We start from the raw sequence: 26322 nt of genomic DNA, 5'->3' as shown, positions 1-26322 counted from the left end.
GGAAGAGTGCGATGTGTGAAGGTAAGTGAGTGACTACTGACTAATTTGCGTCTACATGTGTGTATTAGCAAATGAGTGTGCGCACAATGCAGGAAGTGAGCACTGACCTGGTGAGTGCTGCGAGGTGGCGAGGGACGTCATGGAGTTGGAGAGGTTGAGGTTGGCCGTGATGCTGAGCTGACTCTGGACGGTGGGCGGATATGGAGAGGTGGGCGTGCGCAGTGACTCCTCCCCTCCTTCTTCCTCAATGCCAGGAAGGTAGGTGTCAATCAAAGCATCTAGGAATTTAACCACGAGCTCTGCATAGTCTGGAATTTGGGTTTGCTGTTGGAGAGAGTAAAAGCAGGCGTGATTAATAATCATTTAGCATTATCGTATTTGGTCCTTAGATATGGCGCATGTAAATCTGAGGGATATTTTTCACCCATTTCATCACTGATCATAAGTTTTGATTAATCAGAAACGTAACACTATACTATAAATTTGAACAATAGTGACAAACTGCAATGATTGAAACAACCTAGAGGCTTTAGGATTCCTGTGGTCAAAACAAGCAGTAATGATTCTACCCCTTATTGACTGTCAACAACATTCAAGAAATTTTAAGGTCAGGGTTCAACAATAAGGATGACAGGGCCAGTGTGGGATATTTTTGGGCCAGTTGACGGAAGTAACTTGCACTATTGGGCCAGTGCTTGTGTTCATTCATACATTCCAACAATCAGGTTCCATCATTAGTCTGACTGTGTTGATCAGTTTTGTTTTGTTTTTCTGCAATGCATTACATTATTTAAGCAAAAGTGCATTTATGAATTTATAGCTGTCATTAAACTATAAGTTGCAGAACTCCAGGTATGACAGGATATTAAAAACAGTATTTTTTGTATAGAAAAGTTAATTGAATGAAAAATGTATGTATATTTCTAGTACATCAAAATATGTTTCTAAAAATTAATAACATACAATACTTTCTATAGTACATTTTATATAATAAAATTACAAGTTTTGTGATGAACTGAAGTCAGTTAAAATATTGGCAGGGCAAGTAAAATTTAAGAAAAAAACATAGTGGTCTGACAAAGCTATAAAGATAATGAAAAACAAATATTTTTCCAGCACATATACTTTATTTTCATATCATTAAAATAGACTTAACTAGTAAAAAATACTTAATTTATATTAATACAAATTATTAATAAAATAATCTAAATATTTTAACACGTTACAGTGAAAATATTTGCATGGCAAGTAAAAAACTACTGGCTGACAACACAAAAATGTTTCAATCTAATTAATATAAAAGTAATTGAATTTTCAAGTCATAATTAATATAATAATTTAAATATTGTAACACGTTACAGTGAAAATATTGGCAGAGCAAGTAAAAACCTGCCTTTTGACAAGGCTAGAGGAAACAAATCATTATTGCTGAGCCATGAAAGTGGGAAAACACTTCCTTCAGCAAGGGATACATAAGCAATTCATCCCTGTCATTTATGTCTTCTTAAACCGCACAGCAGAACTGTGGGAGAGTCAGTGCCCGGAGACACCGGATGGGTGCGGGAGATGTTTGGGAAAGACGTTTTGGTCAATAAATCTAGTGAACTGCAGAGAGACCGCAGCACACAATTTCTTCACTGCACCCCGCTGGAAAATGAAAAGTGTTTATGGGAGCAGTTAATCATACCTTAGAGAAGGGCCCGGCAAACCTCCAAAGGCCGTTGAAACCGAAGCCTGTGAGACAGAGAGGTGACAGCAGAGACAGATGACAGAGCAAGAGAGTGATGGAGAGTCAAAGAAAAATAAGGGGAATTGGTCAGACACCTGAAGGTAAAGTAACACTAAACAAGATGTTGTTTTATGTGGGGGGAAAAACCCCTCTAAACTAGGGTTGTCAATCGTTTAGTAATTATATGCACATTTAATCGATTCAATAATAACAGCATAACAGCATTAAGTTGAAAACCCTACTTTTTAGATAATTAAGAAAACATCTGGCAAGAAATCTGAATGATAATAAATGACTGGAGAGATTGGCACTAGGCTTTACTCTGCAAGCAGGACGGCTGGTATTGAGGGGGAGACTCCTCATGATAGACCACATTCTGAATGATGCCGTGGACGGGGTTCAGGAGGTTGGGGTCCTGGCACATTGACAGGACGGTGCTTAACTTGGAGTCCAGTAGGTTGTGGCTATGATAAAAATGACAAAGGTGAAAATAATGTTAAACTTCAGGGCCAATACCAAACATACAACTAACAAGACAATTATCATAATGCTGCAAAAGCTAATGCCTGAAGATTATCAAAGCGGACCTGAAAATCTTGTTTCTAGGTGGGTGCAGGTGCAGTACAAATATTTTCTTATGGTACTCAATAGGCTAGTAGGCTTTTTAAAATTGGTTTTTATATGTATTACTCAGGCCACATAAGATCTAAATTTCTATCACTTTACATGGGCTTGTGCTCCAGGTTGCGTGGTAAATGAGCGGTCAGGTAATGCTAAAATGTAATGGTAATGCAGATTAGTGCTAAAATGGATGCTGAAGAGGTGAAACGGAGGCTGGCCTCGGGTGATTACGTTTTGGTTGCACCAGAAAAGAAAGCAAAGTCTTTTGACTTTTGACCATGTGCGTAATGAGAATAATGAGCCAGTGGGTTATGTGAAATGCAACAGATGCGACATTCAGTTAAAGTACAACAGCAAAACGGCAGGGAATTCGTCGCTGATAAGGCATGTTGATCGAAGCTGTTCAACACCTGCCAGTGCCCAGGATCAACCTACAATCACATCGTTTGTTACAGCATCAAAACCCATCCCTGCAAAGGTGAAACGGAGACGGAGAAATGTGTCAACTTTTTCTGTAAAGACATTAGGCCTTTTAATATCGTAAATGGCGAGGGGTTTGAAGAGCTGGCGCAAGAACTAATTAATGTCGGGGCTGCGTACTGTTATTCCCCGCCATGTGACAATTGCGAAGAGGTGCACTGACATGGCAGAAGAAAAGAGGGAAGCTTTAGTACAGAAACTTAAGACTTTGTTGAAGGATGGCACAGTCGCAATGACCACAGATATGTGGACAGAGGATTATCGGAAAATTTGTTATTTGACAATCACATTCCATTTCATAAGTGAGGACATGGAACTGGTGAATAAAACCCTGACAACTACAATGTTCAGGCAAAGACGGGAGAAAATATCAGACGAGAGATACTGAAACTACTGGTGACAAAGTTTGGCTTTGACGCTTCCTCTCTCAGCAAAATTGTATGAGGAACGTTAAACAGTTCGGGTTGGCTGCGCAACTGTCAACAACACTGCTGCAAATGGGAGACACTCGGTTCAGTATGGTGTACCACAAACTGACTTCAATACAGGCCATTTATCATGAGCTCCATGAAAAGCTGGAGGCACGTGGGGAGAGCGTGCACATTGAAAAAATAGCATCGGAGACACTGGGCTTTTTCTATGAAGCACAGCGGGAACTTGAGGGAGGCAAGTATCCAACACTTAATAGTGCATGTCTCTGGTGTGAGAAACTGAAACGGCACTGTCAGCAAGCTGTTGTGCGTAAAAGGCACGAAGACTGGTGCGCGCGTAAAGTGATAATACAGGAACTCTACAAGATCGCAACATTCCTCTGGCCAAAATTTAACCAGCTGAGAATGTTGTCACACTCAGACTGGTATGCCGTACATGCTCATGTCCTCACTCTTCTGTAAGCCACCAGATGTGGAGATTCGAGACCCAGAGCTCTCCGGAGTCGAACCCACTCCCTCCACCAAAAAGGGTGAATTTTGCAGAGTGGGAAAATGTAAGGCAAGCTGACTGGGAAGATGACGAGGTCACTCGCTACATTGAAACGGCTGTCATGGAAAATGAAATGGATGTTCTTGGCTGGTGGAAAACCAACAAACCATCCTACCCAAAACTTGCAGGAGTATAGAGTATATAGGCTAATGTTGGCATTATTCCTTTATTAAATTTCAGCTGCTTTTCAATGTCGCGTTGAGGCCGGATTGTGGAGAGAAGTGACGAAGCAAATCCCGCGGAGCCTTTATCTTAATTTCGTTATTGCCAAATACCATCTTAATTTAGAATTTATCTTAATTTAATTTGTTAATAAATACTCCTTTAATTGCGTTGGCCTATTTATATTTGCATTGGTAATTGTGTAGAGAGGCGGCTGCAAGCAAGTCCCGTTTTCATTTGTCTTAGGCCTAATCTCAATTTTATGTAATTTTTCGTTTTATTTCGTTATTGCCAAATACCTATCTTAGTTTAGAATTTATCTTGATTTAATTTGTTAAGAAAGACTCGTTTTTTAAATATTAAATTGTAATACAATTTCACAATATTACAGTTTTTACTGTATTTTCATCAAATAAATGCAGCCTTGGTGAGCAAAAGAGCATAAAACAAAAAATCTTACCAACCCCAAACTGAACCATAATGTATCAGGATTAGTATCGTAACGGCCAAGTAATTTATGAATAAATGAATTTAGATAATATATAAACAAATATTTATATTACAATAGTAGGTTTTCAATAAATAAATAATATTAAACATTTTAATTTAATATTTAAAAACATTAAATTATATAATCTTATATTACATTTTAAACTTTTTTTGGTAACATTTTACAATAAGGCTTCATTAATTAACTGTTAAGAGTTAACATGAACTAAGAATGAACAATACATCTACGGAATTTATGAATCTTAATTAATGTTATTGTCAACATTTACTTATACGTTATTTAAATCAAGTTGTATTTATTAACATTAGTTAATGCACTGAGAACTAACATGAATAGTTGTATTTTTAGTTAACTAATGTTAACAAATATTAATAATACTGTAACAAATGTATTGCCCCTGGTTAGTTAATGTTAGTTAATACATTAACTAATGTTAACAAAAGAAACCTTGTTGTAAAGTGTTACCAATTTTTTAGGTTACACTATTTTTCGATAGTCCACTTTAAACATTCTACTAACTATAAGTAACTTTGCAACTACATGTCAACTAACTGTCATTAGAGTATTAGTTGACTGTCAGTAGACTGGTAGGTTATGGTTAGGTGTTAGGGTTCGGGTTAGTACAATAAGTTGAATTGTAGTTGCCAAGTTACTTATAGTCAGTAGAATGACTGTTGGGGGACCAACAAAATAAAGTTTTAGTAAATATTAAGCAGACAGTCTACAAATACTCTAATGACAGTTAGTTGATTTGTAGTTGCAAATTTACTTATAGATAGTAGAATGTCTAAAGTGGACTATCAAAATAAAGTGTTACCATTTTTTAAACATGAAAATGATACTACTTTTAAAACATTTCATCCTGTTGAATAATTTTACCAAAAAAATAATAATACTGAAACTATAAAATACTGAAAAACTGCATAACCCATAACCCATGCTTTTCCCATTTCTCTATAAGATTCAAAAACATTCCATTAGCTGAACATTTTAATATTTAACATTTAATCTTGAGAAATGCCTTTGGAAACCAACTAATGGATCTTGACTGAGCGATGTGTTGGTATATAATATGGTAGACACTCACACTACAGGAAAGACCTTGGGGAAGACCACACTGGCCTCAGCCAAATACTCGTACAGGATCCGTTGATGAAACTCATCCGTAGTGTATTTCACCAATGTAGCCTGCAATAAAAAAAAATACTTTGCTATACTACAGTACATAAAGTCTAATAAACATCATATAGCTGGAAAAAGAAAATGAATCATCTTTATTCAACTTTCTTGTGCTATAAAAAGAAACAGCAAAAACATTCTACAATTTCAAATGTAATTTCACCTGCAAGAGGATTTAAAGCACTAGATCATGTGCAAAGGAAAGTAGAATGGAGCACACACCAGTACAGTGAGGAGCAGCGTCTGGATCTTCGGGTCTGTGAGAACGTTCTCATCCAGAAGGACGTTGGACTCGGACACGGAGACTTTGCGTAAATGGGAGTTGGCTATTCGCTGGGTTTCTGGAATAAAGAAGAGTTATTAGCGATTTATTCTCTCACATTTCTCATGCCTAATCATCATTTATTACGCATAGATCTTAAATTTAATTGGTAAGTGCAGAAAAACTCACCAATCTCATAGTCATTTTCAGAAACCCTTCTCATTTTTGGAGGCGTAGTGATGCCCGACTCCATGTCTGGTCTCTTCGGGGCTTTCGAGTCCGATATTAGGTGATCAAAACTCTTTCTAGTTCCTAGAATAAATAAAAACAAGCAAATATGAAGCTAAAGTAAAGCTGCAGCCTGCTCAAAAGCCAGTTTGAAAGAATGAAGCCAAAGATCACTCATACCCAGTAGTTTCTTTGCATTGGCCTGCGACGGCTGGCCCATGTCCACGCTCATGGATTTGCGTGGGCGAAGGCTGGTCTGCCCCATAGCAGAGTACGGAGGTGCAAGGCTGCGCTCTGACACTTTCGGAGAAGCCCAGGGCTGGTTTTCACGCAGTAGTCTAACACTTAAGAGAGTGTGAATCAACAACAAAAAAGTAATAAAAATAAAGATTCAATACAGTGTGGTTTGAAAGGCAAGGGTATAGTAGAAAGAAAACGTGAAATTCAAACCTGTTTACAGAAAAGAAAAGTTCTTACCTGCATTCAGGCTCCGTTTCGAACACCGTGTATGTGTCCATTGGAAAGTTCTCCATGGTAACTTCTGAAAGCAGCAATGACTTCCTGTGCTTTAGACTGCAGCGGCTCCTCACCTCCTCAGATACTGTGAGCAAAGCTGAAACACAAACATCCACTTTTGTCAGGACCACTATCGTCAAAGATGATTGATTGACTATTAGCTTACAGTTTGGATTGGCGGTATGGTTCTGTTCTGGGCAAGAACTCCCTGCGCATCCATGCAGCCTAGCATGGATAAGAGCAGGGAGAGCAACGATAACCCCCCTTAGGGTAAATAGAACAGAACCAACATACTGTATTTGCAGATATCATTAATGTCAATATTAAATGTACATAATTTGGTTATTTAGTCTGATTCAAGGGGAATCAGAATACCAAATCCTGACTGGACGAGAGGAGGAGCTGGGGATGGAGGAAGGCAAATGAGCTCTGGAGAAACGCGATAGCTGCTGATAGTACTGAAGGAGCTTATGTATGCTGTGATAGACGTCGTATTCCTATAGGTAGACGTGATCAGCTGACAGTCAGATGATGTGAGCTTGACTAACGTGACCTGCCAGAACTGACGCTACGCTTGTTTTTAGACGTTTTCATCAGAATATAAATACAAAATACAGGTTGTGAATAGTTAAGGTTGTGTTGGCTTTAACTTACCTGCCAGATAGGCCACACTCTGCGTGTTCACTTCAAACTTGTCACAGCTGCGGTGTTTTCCCACCAGGCCCAGGAGCGTATGCAGGATACGGACCGTTCTTGCCACCGTGGTGGAAGAAGGATGTCTGTATCCTACAAGAAGAAAGAAACAAAGATGAGGAACCAGAGAGAAGGAAGACATTTGACTGATTCAAAAAAAATTATAAACAAAATACGCTTCCTGTGTCATCCACTTCCAGTTATTTTAGCTGTAGAAAAACATATATTGCAAACTATATGCATTTATCCTATTATAATTTATTATCATAATCACGCTAGTTTGTAGCACATATAATTTTATGGTTTACTGCACATTGCTATTCTTTAGCGGCTAATGAATCTGGTGTTGCACATTCACAGAAAATAGCTTCCGCACTTCAAAATAAGGTGGATAGGTGATCTTTTAATCATTACCTTTGAGTAAGTGCCCCACTAATGCAAAGTTAAAGTTGGAGGCAAAGTTGAGTCCCACAAAATGGTCCATTTGTTTACAGTGCCATTCTAGTGGCTTCCGGATCTCCATGAAGACCTCCTCAGGACTCTATAATAGAGGTGAAAACATTTTTATAAAGATAACTATAAAGATAACTGCTTTGAGTTATTACACTGTAATACATTCTACAGACGGGCATACACACAAAAGCATTGCTGAAATCACAGAGTCACTGTGCGAGTAGATCACGTGCGATGTAAAGCCAAAGCTCATGATTTGCTGCGACTTGACTGCTCACACTATACATGTGAAATATGTGCGAAAACCAGATATCAGTGATATCAAGAGGATTTGGAATTTACAATTAATGTATTAAGTTATTATGATTATTATTATTAGGGTGCTTTTATTAATACATTGATTTTACAATGAATTTGCCCCACAATAATTTCATAGGGCATTATCTCATTAACCGACATGCTGCAAGGATAATAAAAGATTAGATAGATTACTCCTCATTCTAAATTATTAAAAAACATTTAGGACTATTATACAAATAAATTATAGGCCTATAATTAAAATAATTAACAGTCTATAATATGTCAGAACACTGCAATTATCACTCCTCAATGAAAATTAAGAGCAGCTTTATTTAAAACATCTTTCAAAAACGCCTTGTTAAACACAAAATACTTATCTTCTAATTTTTTCACTATATATATATATATAAAAGAGAAATATTAAAAATAAATGAAGACAGTTGTATACCGTTATCAGCATATGTTGAAGTAGATTCATCTCACGTTGTCTTAGAGAATATGCGCTGTTAATGCAGCATCAGATGGCGGACGCTAGTTTAGTTTTTCCTTTCACTTTCTGTAGTGACTATGTAAATGAAGTGTTTATTTAAAGTAGGTGGCTTGGAAGATGTGGGTAATGTGGCTTATCCATTTTGCAACACAAATTGGAGGCAAGCAACAGTTTGCTAAATTGCAGCTTGTTTGATAGCTACAGAACTTAAAGATCTACTCCTTTTCGTTTTATTTCTTGCTGCATTAAAGATGAAGATGAAGAAAATGGTTTCATTTCTGTTTTTGCACAGGCTAGATTCTTTGTCTGAGCCGAATATTTCCCGGCACTATCCTCGGGCCGAGCCCTTGATTGAGCATTTGTGTTTTTTAAATCATTACTTTATTAGTCTAATTGGGTGGGCAGAAAGCTATGCCATAATCAGTCATTATAATCATTAATATATATGTTTTTGCAAAGTAAGAACTAATGCTACATCTAAGAAACAAATGTGTACAAAGTTGCACAAGTCAGGATTAGTCAAAAAATATGTGTTAAACTCTCAGCACATGCAGTGATGAAGCGCAGCATTCTGAACAGAACCGGTGAGACGCCAGTCATGAGCTGCTCGTGTGAACACTGCGCATTGCTTAACTAGCCTATTTCTTTTCGTTTCGAAATGTTTTGTTTAAAAGTGGACATTTCAAGCTTTCTATACACATTTTTCTCATGTATGTGAGGCAAGTAGCCTGCTGAGTTTCGGTTTATTTATGAGACGCGCTTCAGTTCATGTGCAATGAAAGTGATCGCTCCCGCGCCTTCATGTCACGATTATAGTCTGCTATAGTCTATTTGCTTCTTATTCATTAAATCCAGGCAATTGGCTGAAGAAACCTTGATTAAAATTAAGATACAATTAATACCAAAAAAAAATTCACTTTAAAGAAAGGCTTTCTACAAAACAAAACTTAAAATTAAACAAAATATAATAACCACCAAAATCATTTCTGACCCAGTCGCATCTTTGCACTTTTCATAATCAGATGCAATTTAAAAATAACATTATAATATTTAAACAAATACATTGTTTAATGGCTACAACAAGTATAGTAGGCTACAGTACAGATAAATGTCACGTCTGAGCGGGATTGGAGCGAACGTCATTTTACCGGAGAGCGGTTCTTGAGTGGAGCGCGCCTGCGGATTATTGAGCTGAGAGTCACAACGGTCTGCTTCGCTCATTACAGGCTCGTTCTTGTCAGAACGCCCACGTATTAAAAAAATGGTCCGGTTTAAATTGGGCTCGGGCTCATAATTACAGTTAATGTGTCGGGCCGGGCCGGGCTCGGACACAACGTGCACGGGCTCGGGTAGGGTCGGGCTTGATTTTTTGAGCCCGGTCTAAGCTCTAGCACAGGCGCAGCGAGGGAAAAACACTGAGTTTAGGACAATCAGTTCGTAGATCTGATTCAACAGTGTGATACCTTCACGAGGGACAACCAAAACTTCAGTCAGAAATTCATCCGACTATGCGATTGCTGGTCAGGAGAGGGTAATCGCCTCTCATTTCCCCCTGTACATTGCGCGACAAAGCTGAAATTTGGCCAGACTCAAAAAAAGAAAAGTCGTACGACTCAGAAATCTGCCCAAATCTTACGAAAACCACACAGAATATGCCCGGCTTATCTTGATTTTTTGAGAGGCTGCTGCAGAGCCAATGGGTGGAGCTTGACATCCCCCCCCCCCCCCCCCCCTCTGGAAACAATGAGTGGAGCTTGAAGATCTTGCCACACCCTAAACTTACTTAGGTTAAGCCCTAGATTACCCCAAACACTAGATCCAGAGAGGTGGAGCTGCATGTCATTTGGCTCTGCAGTGAGCACCACTTGGATCAGTTTATGTGGAAAAACAATAATAATACTAAGAATATCCACATTTATAAGTCTGTGGTTGTCTAAATGTGAATTTCAGTCTGGCACCTTATCATTAAACACCCGGAGGCTGTCCAGTGTGTGCAGGTTCTGCTCCAGTAGGGCGGTACCGGCCGAGTACAGATTCACTTCATCCAACTGAAGTACAGCCACAGCCACCCAGAACAGAGCTTTATGCATGGGAGAATCCTGCAGATCATTAGACAAGCACACACAAAGCTATTAATGAGTGAAGTGTCATTTTTGCGTCACCAAAAAGGAAATGCAAAAATATTTTCAAACAGGTTTCACACATGTACACATTGAGAGACGTAAATTAAAACATTGTTACAGTCGTGTTCCATCAGATGGTCTATTATACACTGACAGAAGAACCGCTGATGTTTTAATAATTGAATCCAGCACACAACGTGACTGCACCTGATCGAGGAGAGGCTGTAGCTTGGTGAGAGCGATGACGGTGGCCTCAATGAGAACCTGGCTGTTGTAATTATCCGGCCCCTTTAAGCAGCTCTCCAGTCCCTGTGCAGGAACAGCATTAATCAGACAGAGCGGTGGAGCGTGACGCCAGCAAAAATAGTCCGAGCGAATGACACTACAGCAGTTAGACTAGTGCACTGCATTTCCGCACAGACCTGAATCACACTGCATTTACAACACAAATATTCACAATTTCCAGCAAAATATAGTCACAAAATACTACAAAAATACTAAAAAAAGATGACAGTCTACACAACTACCACTCTGACGCTTCAAAAAGTTCATAAAGAGATCGTAAAATTATTTTCATATGATTTAGCGGTTTAGTCGAAATTTTCTGAAAAGACATGATCACATTATATGATGAACAGATTTAATTTAGGCTTTTATTCACATAAACATTCATCAATGCACACATCAGTTATGGTCAACGGAAGCTCAAGCGTGTTTGTTTGACGTGCGATTTTTGTCTTTCTTTTGTTACGCAGCGCGTCTGAGCTTCAGCAAGAACCATTAAGGGTTCATTCTTGTGTGTTCTTCATTTGTGTTCAGAAGTTGAACAAAAGTCTTACGGTTTTGGAACAACATGAGCGTGAGAAATTAATGACAGAAATTTTCATTTTTGGGTGAACTAACCCTTTAAAAGGAAGAGGAAATTCAATAATAGTCAGTGACAACAGAGAAATGTAATTAGTCCAACCAGTTTGACGTGTTGTGACGGCATGAACAATCAATTCAATCCTTATAACTAATTATGTTTATTTTGTGTAATGTCATTTTTCCTTAACTGATTAGACATTTCTAAATTTCCACAAAAATCTAATTATATAAATTTTTTGTCCAAACAAAATAATCTAACACATTGTTTTCAGACTAAATTCTTAATTTATTGACTTTATAATCAATACACTACAGTTCAAAAAAATTGGGCTCGGTCAGATATTTTAATATTTTTGAAAATTGTCAGTCCATTTTAATTCTACTTCTATTAATTTAAATACTAATTCTGCATCCTGTTGAAAACCTTAAATCTAAAATTTAATCAGATACTTATTCAGTTCTAAATGGTACACAGCTGTGTATTTAATGAGCTTTATATAAAAAAAAAAAGGAAACGTTAGAGAAGACCATTTTATAATCAACATAATGTTAACATTGTTATTTTCCAAAAACAAGTGAATGCAAGTGGTTTACAATCATTTCTAAAATTATGGAGTTTGAGAGAGAGAAGCAGATGAGAGAAAGAGAGCTTACTCGATCAATGCTGAGCAGAGGACTGGCTTTACTGAGAATACGAATGATCTGTTTGAGTTGCCCGTGAGTTACACGTTTACTGATGCAGCCGAACACCACCAGCGCCCGTGGCTGAAGAGATGGGTTATACTGGAATGCAAACCTATCCAGGAAAAGAACATGTAAATTATAAGTCGACGTAACAGATTTTGTTACTTTAATGTGATTGCACTATCATTTTCAGTTGCAACTGCTTCAAAAAACTTTTGAAATGCAATGTTTTCAACATACTTTTGTGCCAATTCAGTCCACTGATCAAGCCATTTGCATCCGGGTATGTCCCTCATACAGGCCTGGGGGAAAAAAACAACAATTGTTTAAATGACATGTACATAATAGGTTTCAAGACACAAGTGGTTATAGAACTCATAACTTTTCCCTTTAAAGTGATTTTTCTTGACAATATTGCAATTTTCACAGATCTACACACCCTGACTTGATAGAGCGCAGTGATTCCATCTTTTTTGATCCCCAGAAATTGAGAATATAATTTAATAGACATCAGTAGCAATACTACTAATACTGGCCTTCATTCTTAGTTCTTAATAAAAAGATGCCAAAATGTAACATCTTTATGTTGTTTCTACATTAATTTGGAGATTCAATGGCAAAATAATCATCAAAACATAAAATACATATGGTGTCCACATACATGAAAAGTTATTAATATTTCAAATGTTTGAAATGCCACGTATACAACCATTTGCCATAACATTAATTAATTACATTTGAAAATATATTAAAATAAAAACAGGTTTTTAAAATTGTAATAATTTGAGCTGCCAATTAAAAATTTTTTTTTTTTAAAAATTCACTCATTGTGATTAAATTGCACCTATCATCATTTTTTTTTAATACATTTTATATTGTAATATTTATTTTTTACACATTATTAATATTAGTTTAATGGCATCTTTTTACTAAATACTATGAATCAAGGCCAATATCACAGATACCAATCCTGCTACTGATGACTATTAAATGGATTTATTTCTCAATTTCTGTGGATGAAATGAGCGTGTTTATCCTTTTACACAAAACACAAAATATATCCTTTAAATGGATCAACAAAGTGCTGGATATCGGCAGTAAAGCAAAACAAAAAGTGGTTAGACAGCGCACTATAATACACAATGTTGGTAACTGACCTCCATGATCTCCAAAAGAGCCTCTGTAACCGTTTCCAGGGACGACAGAGCAAAGGTCTCTCTCTCGTAGGAGCCGGGGGAGAATGAGCGGTCTCTGTAGCTGGAGCGGAAGGCTATGACCGCAGCAGATTTGACCTTACTGATGCCGAACAGCAGGTAGAACTTGGGCAGGGAGAACTCAGTCAGACTCAGACGCAGCACCTGTTTAGTCTCCTCTGTAGATGCAAAAACCAGAACAGCAACAAATCAGACTTTAAATTATATATTTTTTCTTAAATGTATTTTTAAATGTATTTTTTTACATACTCTCTAAGTTTTCAAAGTAAGCAAAAAAAAAAATTTTCAGACCTTCATTCACAGTACTTAGTAAAAATGTGCCATTAAACAAATATTTTAAATATACTATATTAACATTTAAAAATACATTACAATTTTATGTTACTTGTGATTACTTACAAAAAAATGCGCAATTAATTATTAATTGACAGATGATTGACAGCACAAATTTCAATTTAAATGAACTCTTTTTATTTTTATATATATATTGTTAAGTCAAATTTATTAAATATAAACTAAATAAATACTAATTTTATAAGTGAGATTTCAAACATTGAATATTAATAACATTTAATGTGTGTGGACACATCCCCATATTGTATATGATACATGGTTAGGGGCAATTCAAGAAAAAATGATTAGAATTTCATACTTTGCATAAGCTGTCCTTACGCATGAGTTTAAAAAAATAAACTGTAATAATTTTTTACATGTTTACATTTTTTCCAAATTCACATTTATTTTTAATATGGAGGTGACAACCCTTAAAATCCCCATTTTCTGTGACTTATTGCTCACCACTGAAGTTGAGCTGTGAGCAGGTGCAGAGCGAGTGGATGATGTTAATAACGAGGCCGTGTGTCGACGCTCGGAGGGACAGCGGGCCGGTGGCCACCAGCAGAGTGACGACGTGGAATAGGTAGGGCAGATGAGCGGCCACGTCCAGAGAGTTGTTGAAGGAGAGCATGAGCATGTAACGGGCCAGTATGGCGATGTCGTCCCACATCAGGTGCTGCTCAAGGGTGGGGGTGGGAGACAGGCACGTCTTATCGATGATCTTACACATTCGGCCAATCACCTAAGAGATGAATTAAGAACGCATTTTTTAGTTCCATTGCAATTTTGGGATTTACTTTTTATTTTAGTGCTAATGAACAACATAAGAAATCAGCCTTTAATTAGTCACTGATGAAAATGGAAACTAAGAAGTCTGATTAAACACTAAATCAAACCAATATCATTGAAGCTGTTTAAGAGCATTACGTTTTCAAAATGATGACTCTGCAAAAGGTATCATTTATCATTTCAAACACACTTCAAATCAGAATATAATCCAATACCAAATAGAATCCAGACAATGTGCCTTTTATTTTCACTCTGTGACAAGCACCTTAATATCATTTGCTCTCTCAATAAGATTATACTTGGTCCCTCTCTTCACCTCAGAGTCCCGCTGCGATACGAGTCTTAGAAAAGCAGACGCAACAACTGGACAAAGCCTGTCCTTGTGCGGCTCGCTGTGACATCAGCAGTGGCTGGCACATGCTAACCAAACAATATTTGGCTTTTCAGCATAGCTGAGCATTTGGGAAAACAGCTAAATATGTCCAACTAGTTAAAAACAGCAGAAAATATCTGGTTAAGTTTACTGCGTGAATCAAGAACCATAAAGATCAAGAAGAGTTATTGGAGTCGCAAATTTGTCTCTCCTTCTGCCCAAGAGTCTGACAATGACGTCCATTGAGCGTAATGACTAACAGTTGCCAATATAATAGGAGCGACTGCCCCGCTGACTAACTATTGTCTGTCTGTGCGTACACGTACAAATTGGCCATTTGTGCACTAAGACTTAGGATAATAGATGTTGGTTAGAAGAGCTAGTCAGCCTGGATAAGATCACAAGAGGAATGATTCAGGAACTCAAGAGCCAGAAACACTTTAAGCGGTAAGTCGAAATCTGTTTAAAAGAGTGTTAGTGGGCTAGAAAAAAAAGTTAAGAAATAAGACTGGTTTGATTGATAACTGAATATATATTGAGTATGAAATTATACCAAAAAAAGCCTACAATATAACTGAAGTTGTTCCGTTTGCCTTGTGAATCACCCTGGATTTCAAAATGTAAATAAATAAAATAAACAAAATAGTGTGTGTGTGTATATATATATATATATATATATATATATATTATATATATATATATATATATATATATATATATATATATGAAAAAGACTAATCATACCCTTATCAAATCATATGCTGTATATAAATGCAAAATAATTTAAACGTATTAAAAATTGCAATAATATCTGTGCTTACAAAGTTACTGCATATTCTCTTACTATAGTATAAAGGAAAAAACTAAATGGCTTACATTGCTTTTTCCATGTTTTGAATCATTTACTGCAGGTCAGCAATGCAGCTTTTAATATTTCAGTATCTAAGTGTTCTGTTACTAGGTTATCTTAGGAACAACATCATATTAAGCAATATGTTAAAAAAAACTAATTCATAGGGATTTACAATTTAATATGGCACCTTAGCAGTAAGCATTTACCTTGCTGGACACCAACTTGACATTTCCTGAAGCCAAGGCTACAGCTGTGTCAGCCATCACTTCAGCCTTGATGGATCCCAAACCCCCAGTAGCACTGGTCTTTATGAAGCTATCCAACACCACATCCAGCAGGTCTGTGATCTATACATGGAAAATGGTGCAATCTGTAACTGCGGACTAACAGAGTTTCGAGGAATTACAGTTTGAAGTCATGTATCATTGTAATGGCTGTTGTAGGACATATAAGAGGAAAATGTGAAATCTTTTGGATGGAATAAGCGTGCAAAATCTAATTGAATGAATGAAATAATGTTTTAAGGGCCTACCTGACCCAAGCTGCCCCATATCTTTGCCTGTATGGAGGGGTACATCTGCTTCTCATTGATGGTCATAGTGATAAGCTTGTCCAGGATAGCCGTGACGCGTTGTCGTTTGGCATCATCATTGTGTTTACAGAACCGCACCAAATTACGGAGCCAAGGAGTCATATACTCCAGACACAGATGCTTCAGCTCAATACCTAAAGCCCCACAAAGAACATTTTTGTAACAAATGACACAAGAAAGGTGCTTTGCAAATTCATCAAAAAACAATTATTTTGGTTCACACATTGTTCAAACTTTGGGATCAGTAAGATTTGTTTTTGAAAGTAGTCTTACATTTATCTGTTCAAAAATACAGTAAAAACGGCAATATTGTGTATATTACACTGTAAAATTTGTTTAACTTTTAAAAATTTAACATCTCTTATGATGACACAGCTGAATTTTCAGCATCATCACATCATCGTCTTCAGTGTCACATAATCCTTCATAGATCTTTCTAATATGCTAATTTGGTGCTCAAGAATATTTTTTTTTTATTGTTGAAAACAACTGAGCTGCTTAATTTTTGTGGAAACATGATACTTTAATTCATGATTCTTTGACGAATAGAAAGGTAAAAAAACAACATTTAATTTAAATGATCAATTTATAGAATTTATAGTAAATTAATCTTTACTGTCACTTTTGAACAATGTACTGCATTCTTTAACAAATTGAAATGCGTGTGTGTGTATGTGTGTGCAGAATAATGGCCGCTTTTTTTTGCTTGTGACACTGACTTGACTTGCTGAAGCCAGAGATGCACTCTTCCAGGAACTCCAGAGTGAGGTGGGGTTCATTAGCTGCTAGCGTTTTGCTAATAGACACAATAAAAAGGGTGTTGTTGGCTGGGATGCACAGGCCAGACGTTTCCAAGAGTTGGCCCTCAATCTTTAGGTTGAAGGTGCAGGTTAAGGCACAAAGTAGATTGTATGCAGCTGACCTGTTGAAGGAGTTAACAAGTCATTTTCAGAAGCACTAATTTACTTTAACAACATGTTAGTTTCGATATTTGTTGGAATTAATGTGATATTTCATTTTACATGACAGGTTTATGATTCTAAATGTGGGGCGGCAAGTTAAAGAGCGGCCCCAGTTGAACTAAAGACACAAAGCAGCAATATTAGCATTTCTAATCAGTTCACCACAACAAAGACAGAAGACAGCCTGCAAATAGAAGACTCATTGTCACAACAACAACAGCTCGATGCATTGGACTATTCACCCAAAACTGAGCTGAAAACAGCCTGACAATGGCTGAAACCTCAAGCTCAATGTTTCTCACCTCAGACTGGGGTCAGAGCTTCCCAGGTTGAGGAGGGCGATGTTGAGCAGGGTGCCAGGAACATCTTTAGGCCTGATCTTGGTGTGTTGGGGAATTGAGTCCGGTTGGGAAAGCTCCCAGCGTGTCCGGATGTGGATGATGGACTGAACAATGGCTTCGCACTCCTGGTGCATGAATGTAAGAGGAGTGCCCTGGTTTGCGATAGTCAGTGTGAACTGGTTCTCGTCCACCAGGCAAATCTCCTCAATCTCTGAAGCGTAGTATATGTCGTTCAGGAAAACGGGCTGTCCTAGGACACGTGTGCGTTCGGCTGAGGTCACTTGTACAGCTGTTGATCCCACCTAGGTAGAATGGGCAACAATATATAAGAACCATTTCAGTTACCAGCCAATATTAGAGATTTTACTTATCAGTATCAAGCAATATTAAATATTTAATTGAGCATGTTCATTTCTACCGTTTTTGTAATTAGACTACCTTTGCTATCATCTAATGCTCACTTACACTTTAAAAAAAATAATTTAATAGTAGGTCATTCTTGATCTTTAGCAGTTCATAAAATTAACTTCCATTTTTTATATTGTACACTACAATAATGTGATGCCTACATTTTGATATAATTCATTTACTTGCGTTTACATTTTTATTGACTGTAGAGAATTTCAATATCGTTCATTTATCAGTTATCGGCCATAACATGAAAATCATGATCAGCTTTAATACTGGTGTATCCATACTAAAAATGTCCAGCAGTAGAGTTACAAACCTAAAACACAACAAACTCCTAAACAAACTCAAAATAACATCTGGGTTGAGTTTGACCATTTTTTTTTACCTTGATCGACACCTTTGTGTCCTTATGCGCCAGTTTCAGGGCATTATGAAACACTTTGAGGTCCTCTTCCAACGCCAGGGTAGCAGCGGGCAGCTTCTGCTGCTCGGGTTCGATGTGTTCGGCTAGACGTGCAGGTGAATCGATAAACAGCAGCTTCTTGCTCCCCTTAAGACCTGTCAGTAGTCGCTCGTGGTATTTGGTGTACTCTCGCACCCAGGTGTTGCAGTTGTAGATGTACACAGCAGCGACATTCTCATAGGCAAAGTTTGGAAAGACCACAAACCACTTGGATAAGAAGTCCGTCTTGAAGCGGTTACTGGGGCCCACATGGGTGAGATCTACTACGATCTCGTAGTGCTTGGCGTAGTATGGTTTGAGAGTCAGCAGGACATGGTAGATCAGAAGATCACCATTGATTTGTCCAGTTTTAAACCTAGAAGAAATAACAATTATAGTTCAGATTTAAATTTTAATGTCTTCTTGGTTCTAAAACTGGAAATGTCCAAAAGCGCACAAAAAAGAAGCGGTAATTGATTTTTCAAGGATGTATGCCAAAAACAACACGCATTAACTTTTACTTCAAACATTAAAAACACTTTAAACATGAGCTGTCTGTTCCAATTCCCTTAAATGGCAAACATCTCACAGCTTACACAGAATGGAAACCTGCAATGCAAATATAACCCTGCTTTCTACTGTTATAACCACAGGTCAAGAGCATCTCATCTGAAAAACACCTAAATAACAACATCAAGCGTGGGGACAGGAAGTGACTGTGTTCTACACTGCGATATATCAGGCCTCATTACTTCAGGTCATTGTTCTTCATCTTCCAGTGCTCCAGAGTCAAAAAGAAAGGTTCTAAATCCACTTTAGTAAGTACTTCACCAATTATTGCTAAAGCTAATGTGTAATTGAGAGTTTGGAGAGGACAGAAGTGAGGGAAACAAAATACTCTGTTAATCTTTTTATTATACACTAATAAACAAAGACTGTCCGAAACAATTATTACAAAAGATTAGCAGCATTTAATATCCATATAAACGGATTAAAATGTTAGTGATTGTGTAATTTGTGTTAAATTATGTACACTACCATTCAAACGTTTGGAGTTGGTATGATTTTGAAAATACAGTAAAAACATGATTACAATTTAAAATGGTTATTTTCTGTGTTATATATATATATATATAAATTTTTTTATTGTATGTTTTGTATAATTTATTGCTATTATTGTCCTATGCATTTATGTTCCAGCATTTATTTGAATTTTTATTATACATTATAAAATGTCTTTACAGTCACTTATTTGAATGTGTTCTTGCTAAATAAATGTCTTTACAAAAAAATGTCCTTTTAAATTACCAATAGAAAGGGATAGTTAACCCAGATTTTTTTTTTTACCTTAATTTACTCACCCTCAAGTCGTTCCAAACCTGTATGATATTTTAATAAGAAGATATTTTAAAGAATGTTGGTAACCAGACATTTGACAGTAGCCATTGTGTTCCATAATATTTTTTTTCCTATGGAAGTCAATAGCTACTGTCAACTGTTTGATTACCGACATTCTTTAAAATATTATCTCATACACTATAACAACTCATACAGGTTTGGAACAACTTGAGGATAAGTAAATGATGACAAAATGTAAATTTTTGGGTGAACTATTTTTTTTCCGCTTTAACCACTACAGAATATTAAAAAGAATATGTCCTACTGAATAATGGTACTTGTTTGTTACATAGATCTCAAGATATGGTGACATTGCAGACCCCAGAACAAACCATGTACAACACCACTATCCAAGAGCAAGATGACCTCAACATTTCACTTGTGACGGCTAGTTTGCCTGTGACGGCTAGTTTGCCTGCAACCGGTGCCTCCGAGATCAGCTGCTTTATTGACGCCCAGCTAGCATTTATAGCGATCGCCACTGCTGGTGGTGTTATCCTGATCCTTCTAACCTCCACCATAGTGTTGGCGTATACCGTTTCCAGCCTGAAACGTCGTCACCGGGCCCCTCGTTCACCCCGAAGCAATGCGGACCTGGTGAGTGGAACAGGCTATTGGGGTACAGAGAGAAGAGAGGGAGGAATTGTGGGCCCATGCGAAACCAGCGTTCTACTGGAGGACGTAAAGACCGATGGTGAGGAGGAAGAGGTCCAAGATGGGGCAGCAGGGCCAAGCCAGTACATCAACACTTCTAAGGCAGCCTCTGACTCGGAGAGCATCCCGACAACCATGCAGAGCTCAACCTCTAAGGATTCCAGCATAGATCCCATAAATTTGGAAAACATGCCTCTGATGGTGTAAAGTATACGCTTTTTTTGTACGTTGGGCTGTGATGTCAGGCAAAATTTACTTTTTTTTTTCTTTTTCTTTAAATAAATGGCTTCAACAGTTACAGCTACTGCAGTAAAAAGAAAAAACTAACAAAAATGCAGTTACAAGTGGTCATAGCATTTTTGAGAATCGTTTAACTAACTACAATTATCTGCTTATCCTGTTAAAAAGGAAATGTATTGTAATATTAGATGAATTTGATGGGTCATATAGAAATAATTAAAACTTGACATTTTCACAGATGAGGTCAAAGCAGATTTCTTAATCAGCTCGGGAGGTCTGTTTATTGAAGATCACAACGACAATAAATAAATAAATAAAATTATGGTGCATTATAGTATATATATTGTAAAATTATTTAACCTCAGCTTTGTCATACTTTGGATGTTTTTTTTGTTTTTTTATATATATATAAATATGACCAGCAGCAGCATCTACTGAAGTAGACTGAAGAGCACATTCACTGTAGAAAAACCCCAAATAAGTGGACTTATGGACAGGTCAATTGTAGGGTGTCATTTCTATGCCATTGTAGTCACCAATGTGCAGTGAACTGCAAAAATAAATGACAAAATAATGATAAAAAGTCTTTTTTATCTGCCATTGGTCAGTCAAACAGTTTGGATCAATCAACATATGAATGGCTTACTTACAGATGACTCTACCTATAAAGCAGGAACTATAAAAACCACACACTTCAGCTTTAAAATAAGCAAAGCAATGCCATTAAACCTTCCAGATCCTATAATAATAAGCATTCCTTAAGTTTTGTATTTCAGAAATCTGACATCACAATAAAAAACTAAATAAAATTCAATGCTAATGATAACATTTTCTTGTTCAGTTTCTTATTTACAATGATTTTGACATTTCCTGAAGAGTGTTGTTCGCTGAGCAAAACTCACTGCAACAATGGTACTGCTAAGCTAGTTGCCAATATGTTGTTAAGTGTTATTGAAGGTGGGTGTTCAGTGAAAGGAACTTCCCAAGATTACAAAAAAAGCAGCATGATATCATTTCCCTTTACATAACTTCTGCTCTAAAAAAAAGGTTCTCACTTTTATAGATATTTGTAAAGATAATTATTAGCTTTTCCTTTTAGAAAATGAATAGCAATGCTCCAAAACATACCTTAAAAAAGCCTACTATCCAGCTTCGGTTTTTCATACTCTGTTACCACACATTCTTTCCTCAGGAAAAAAAACTCTGCTATAAGCAAAAACAAATGTAGCTATTTCACAGCTTCATTTCCTGTCAAGTGAAGTGACAGTTCCGTATTCATGAGATTGTACTTCAGTCTTTAACTAATGCTTCAGAGGATGCCTAGGTAAGATACTATTCTGCTATTTTGTCTAGAATAAGCCAGTGATTATATTACTGGACATTGCACAAAATCTTTAAGGTTGTTTTTAACATTTAAAGTAACTACATGATACTACAAAATATTAAGTAGTAAGTCTTGCCTTTTAGCTTTTTTCATTGTTTCACTGTTTGTGACATTTGCATACACAACATTAGGTGTTGTTTTAGAAGTTAAAAATAGAAATATAAGTTTTAATCAGAGCATATTGCATGTGGCCTATAAGAATGTAGGAGATAAAATGGTTTATTGAGTCTTATGTGCAAAAATGTCTCTCTTTGGAAAGGTTCTCTAAGGACATCATGAGGACTATTCTTTGCACACTTGTCTTCCTCTTCTCTCTACCCTGGAGCCTAAATGGCAATTTAACAACCAGCCATAAGAATATTGAGGTAACAAATACAGCAGACAATGCATCAGGGCAGATAAACTACACTACTGATTCTGGTACAGACAACGTGGTTTCACTTTCAAGAAGAGCTCAGACGCAACACCTAACGACACTCAACGTTAAAGACGAGACATCAAATCAAAATAAAGGCAGGAACATGCTTGATGGCGAATACAACTTGACTACTACGCCAGCACAAGCTGAAAAGCAAATAATACAGGAAGAGGCAACAACTCCACAAAAGGAAATACGAAAACCGACAGAAGGCTCCCGCAGACCGCATGCTACATCTCTTTTGCAAATAGAGAATGCTACAGAATTGAATGTCCCGACTAAACCAACCAATGCCACAAGAGCAGATGTTTTGCCAGAAGAAAAGCCAAGCAGAGGACCTATTCAGACACTGGAAACCACTCGGGAAACACCTCCTAGTTCTGATTTCACTGGACACTATGGTGGGCAAGAAAATAAAACGGTCATGGAGGGCAGCAACAACAACAATACAAATGGAGACCTTCATACAATCCAGCCCACAATGGAGACTACAGAACAACCAAGCCCAATGACTCAGGCCCACACTTCCGCAATAGTAACGGCAAAAGATTTCAACAAGACCGTAAGCACCAATGGTGTGAAAACCACAGAGAGAGAAGTAGTTACAGACAGGTGGACAAGCACTCAAGGTCCTGAGCGTAAGACTTCATCCAAAATTAAGCCAACAAAGAAAATGTACACTCCATCAAAAGGTAAGCAGAAAGCAAACCCAGGTCCTGCTGTGGCTGCTGTGATCGGCACCACTTTTGTTTTGATGTTCATAGTGATCATCGTTATCTTGGTAAGGAAGCGCAAAATGCAGAAAAAACGGCTTGAAAATACTGAATGGGCCGGACCCTCGCCGTTTCTGGATGGCAACGTTCAACCGAACTTGCCAAATATGGATGAGTCCGAGACCATCAACAGACAAGGCTTTAATCAGGTGTCCATTTCCAGATACTTCCCCCAACGGCTCTCCAAACACCTGACGCTCGGGAGGAACACGAGTGAGGAAGTTCTCATGGAGGACATCCTGCAAGGAAGCACATTTGGCAGACAAAATACAGATGAGCTCCAAGCCCCCAACAGGAACCCAACAGTAGCTCAGGACTCAACTGAAATCCAGGAAGGTCAAGCAGCAGTGGATTCTTTGGACACCAAAACATCTGCGTCAGAAAGTGCAAAAGAACCTGTGATGGAGAGCAAAGTATCAAAGCAGACCGATGACCTCACTCCATCTCTATCTTTTAGCACGGACAGTATAATTAAACCTCTACCTTTAGTGTCTATAGACCTTGATTCCCTTTCAGAAGAAGCAGCTCCTTTGCAAACATCCGATGGGGGGATTGTTCCACCTGCTCCACCATTGCCCTAAGCTCATGTAACAGAAAATCTTCTCCGCTTCCGCCGCTACAAACCACTCAATTGAGATAACCATATCTTACATCTGCTTTCTAATAGTAAAAATATGCAAAGACCATTTCTTACAAGGGATTTACAACCTACTGTGCTAGTTCAAGACTCTTAAAGAGAAATCGCTCAACAGGTGCTGTTTTCTTTTCTGCATTGATGTATTTAAAAATTCAAGACATTTTGAAGAGACTGTTATTTTACTATCAATTGCGCTTTGGTTATAACAAAATTGCTAAACATGATTTTCTACTTGAGTCTGTATTTTTTTTGTATGCGTGTATCTGCTAAAGGCAAGTCAAAGTAAACCATAGTCAAAGCATATTATAGCTGCTTTGAAGATAACTAAAAGCCACACACTCCAAATGTGATTAGGTCTTTAAAAAAACATTTCTTTAGCACTTTGAAAAACAACAAATCTTCTAACCAATAACAAAATGTGTCTCATTAAAAGTTAAAATCAAGGCTGTTTCAAGGCTGTGCTAGTTCTCAGGTAAAACGGTTTGTGTTCATCAAAAACCACAGCATGTACAATCTTTGTACCTACTTGCACTGTAACACGTGTGTAAACTAAAGAGGCAATGTAGCCACAACAGCCAGTTTTCGAATGAATTACTGCATTGCTACAGCCACTGGGTACACGGGAGAGCTTCAAACCGTGAGAAACTGTCAGAAGAACATTTCAAGAACAGACACAACAGAAGCTCACTCAAAATAAAAGGTGTGTCAACAACATGGCCATGTGTCCTCCTTTCCTTCAGGTGTAAAACAAAAAAAGTAAAACGTAAACGTCAGTATTAAAAATATTTGAATCCACAACTTTATTAAAATGAGAAAGAACTTTATTGTAACATTATTGGATAGTTCATCTAATCTCTAAAGTAAATTAATCATAAGAATATCCAGCATCAGAGAATACAATTGCCTGTTACAATCAATTTTCTTAAATATAAGAGTACAAACATTATGTTTGCCTGCAAGAGGAAAACGAAGTTGCTTAAAGGGATACAACGGACACTCACTGGACATTTATAAAATGTAAAATTCACAAACTACACTAGAAAGATGCTGTCTAAACACTGCCAGACTATATTAAAATGGTGTTCTGTCTGCACCAAGAGACAAATAAAGCAATTCAAGAATCTTTAACTGAACCGAACACCATGAAAATTAATCCACAACCGGTTCTCCGTTTCCAATGCAAACAAACTCTGCCTAGGGATAAACACTACTGAAGTACTACTATTGAGCAAGGTAGGAAGTTAGTACAAGTAGCATACTGTGTGTTTTCTGCAGAGTGATGAATGCAAGGCATGTGCACCGCCTGCAGCAGAAGTGAGAGAGGAAATGTCAAATTGGGAAACACGCCACGAGACTATTTTCTGCCTTTTGATTTATTTTCAAGCAAGCTCTGTTCATCCGGTGGAATTCAGCCAGACTTCAGTGGTTACATGAGCCAATAACTTTAAACTACTTGCTTGAGGCATGAAAACAACAACAACAACAACAACAACATAATAATAATCATCATCATCACATTCATAATCTTAAAGAATGTGATCATTATTAATAGTACATCCAATTTGGACAGCATAGCATTATAAGAAAACCTGCAGCAGTAAATACTTCTACTTTTATACATTGTACTTTTTATGAGGGTGACGATAATTTTTTTAAAATTTCTTCACAACATCCAGTTCTTATTGGTACTATTTACTGCTGCAGGTTTTCTTGTTCAATAGCTCAAAATCTCACTCTGCTGCTATGCAGGTGTTCCCACGTTCACTATTCATATCTCATTGGTGCTCTTAAAAGTTGCACATGCACATTCAGAACACTAGGGGGAAACAGATGGAAGGCAAATGGAGCATGACAGACCACAGATCTCCATCTATCCATTCAACCATTGATTTGTATATCAAAAATTTAAGTTAAAAGAGAAAAAATCAAAACAGTAATACGTGCTGCCAAACAAATGACGCAAACCTCTGTTTCCCAGAGATTTCATACAAACTCTAAACTAACTAAACTAAACTAAAAGGGGTATATTAATGAGCTCTAACAGAGTAAAATTTTAATAATAACTTGCGGACATATACAGAATTCCTCAGGATTTTTTTAAACTCAATATAGAGTGCATAAAAAAAAAAAAAAAAAAACAGCTGTCATTTAAATGAGGACAAGGCCATAGAGGGGCATTAAACCACTTCAGCCTGTCTTCTGCATTTAGCTGCGTCACACAGAATA

The 26322-nt window shown here is 37.3% G+C and overlaps 2 protein-coding genes across 6 annotated transcripts in view; one reads left to right on the top strand and one right to left on the bottom strand.

Moving 5' to 3' along the window:
• The window catches only part of nf1a (neurofibromin 1a), an 86923-nt gene that overhangs the window by 10754 nt on the left and 49847 nt on the right, over positions 1-26322 (bottom strand). For all 5 annotated transcript variants that reach the window (XM_079823877.1, XM_079823876.1, XM_079823878.1 and 2 more), the window contains 21 exons: positions 18536-18968; positions 17701-18041; positions 17156-17358; positions 16377-16570; positions 16051-16191; positions 14292-14571; positions 13437-13651; positions 12520-12581; positions 12250-12391; positions 10936-11037; positions 10564-10704; positions 7777-7903; positions 7324-7455; positions 6631-6766; positions 6334-6497; positions 6115-6237; positions 5886-6004; positions 5572-5672; positions 2051-2193; positions 1688-1734; positions 108-324 (listed from right to left, as the gene is read on the bottom strand). In XM_079823877.1, coding sequence (XP_079680003.1) covers positions 108-324; positions 1688-1734; positions 2051-2193; positions 5572-5672; positions 5886-6004; positions 6115-6237; positions 6334-6497; positions 6631-6766; positions 7324-7455; positions 7777-7903; positions 10564-10704; positions 10936-11037; positions 12250-12391; positions 12520-12581; positions 13437-13651; positions 14292-14571; positions 16051-16191; positions 16377-16570; positions 17156-17358; positions 17701-18041; positions 18536-18968 — 3563 coding nt within the window. The remainder of the gene's footprint in view (positions 1-107; positions 325-1687; positions 1735-2050; positions 2194-5571; positions 5673-5885; positions 6005-6114; positions 6238-6333; positions 6498-6630; positions 6767-7323; positions 7456-7776; positions 7904-10563; positions 10705-10935; positions 11038-12249; positions 12392-12519; positions 12582-13436; positions 13652-14291; positions 14572-16050; positions 16192-16376; positions 16571-17155; positions 17359-17700; positions 18042-18535; positions 18969-26322) is intronic.
• evi2b (ecotropic viral integration site 2B) lies at positions 21907-25026 on the top strand. The gene is made up of 2 exons (XM_079823881.1): positions 21907-22208; positions 22528-25026. Exons 1-2 carry the CDS (start codon positions 22189-22191, stop codon positions 24038-24040), a joined length of 1533 nt encoding a protein of 510 aa, XP_079680007.1. The 5' UTR covers positions 21907-22188; the 3' UTR covers positions 24041-25026.

Source organism: Gobio gobio (genome assembly GCF_949357685.1).
Source record: "Gobio gobio genome assembly, chromosome: 8".
NCBI classification, from domain to species: domain Eukaryota; kingdom Metazoa; phylum Chordata; class Actinopteri; order Cypriniformes; family Gobionidae; genus Gobio; species Gobio gobio.
This window is presented reverse-complemented; position numbering and strand designations above follow the sequence as displayed.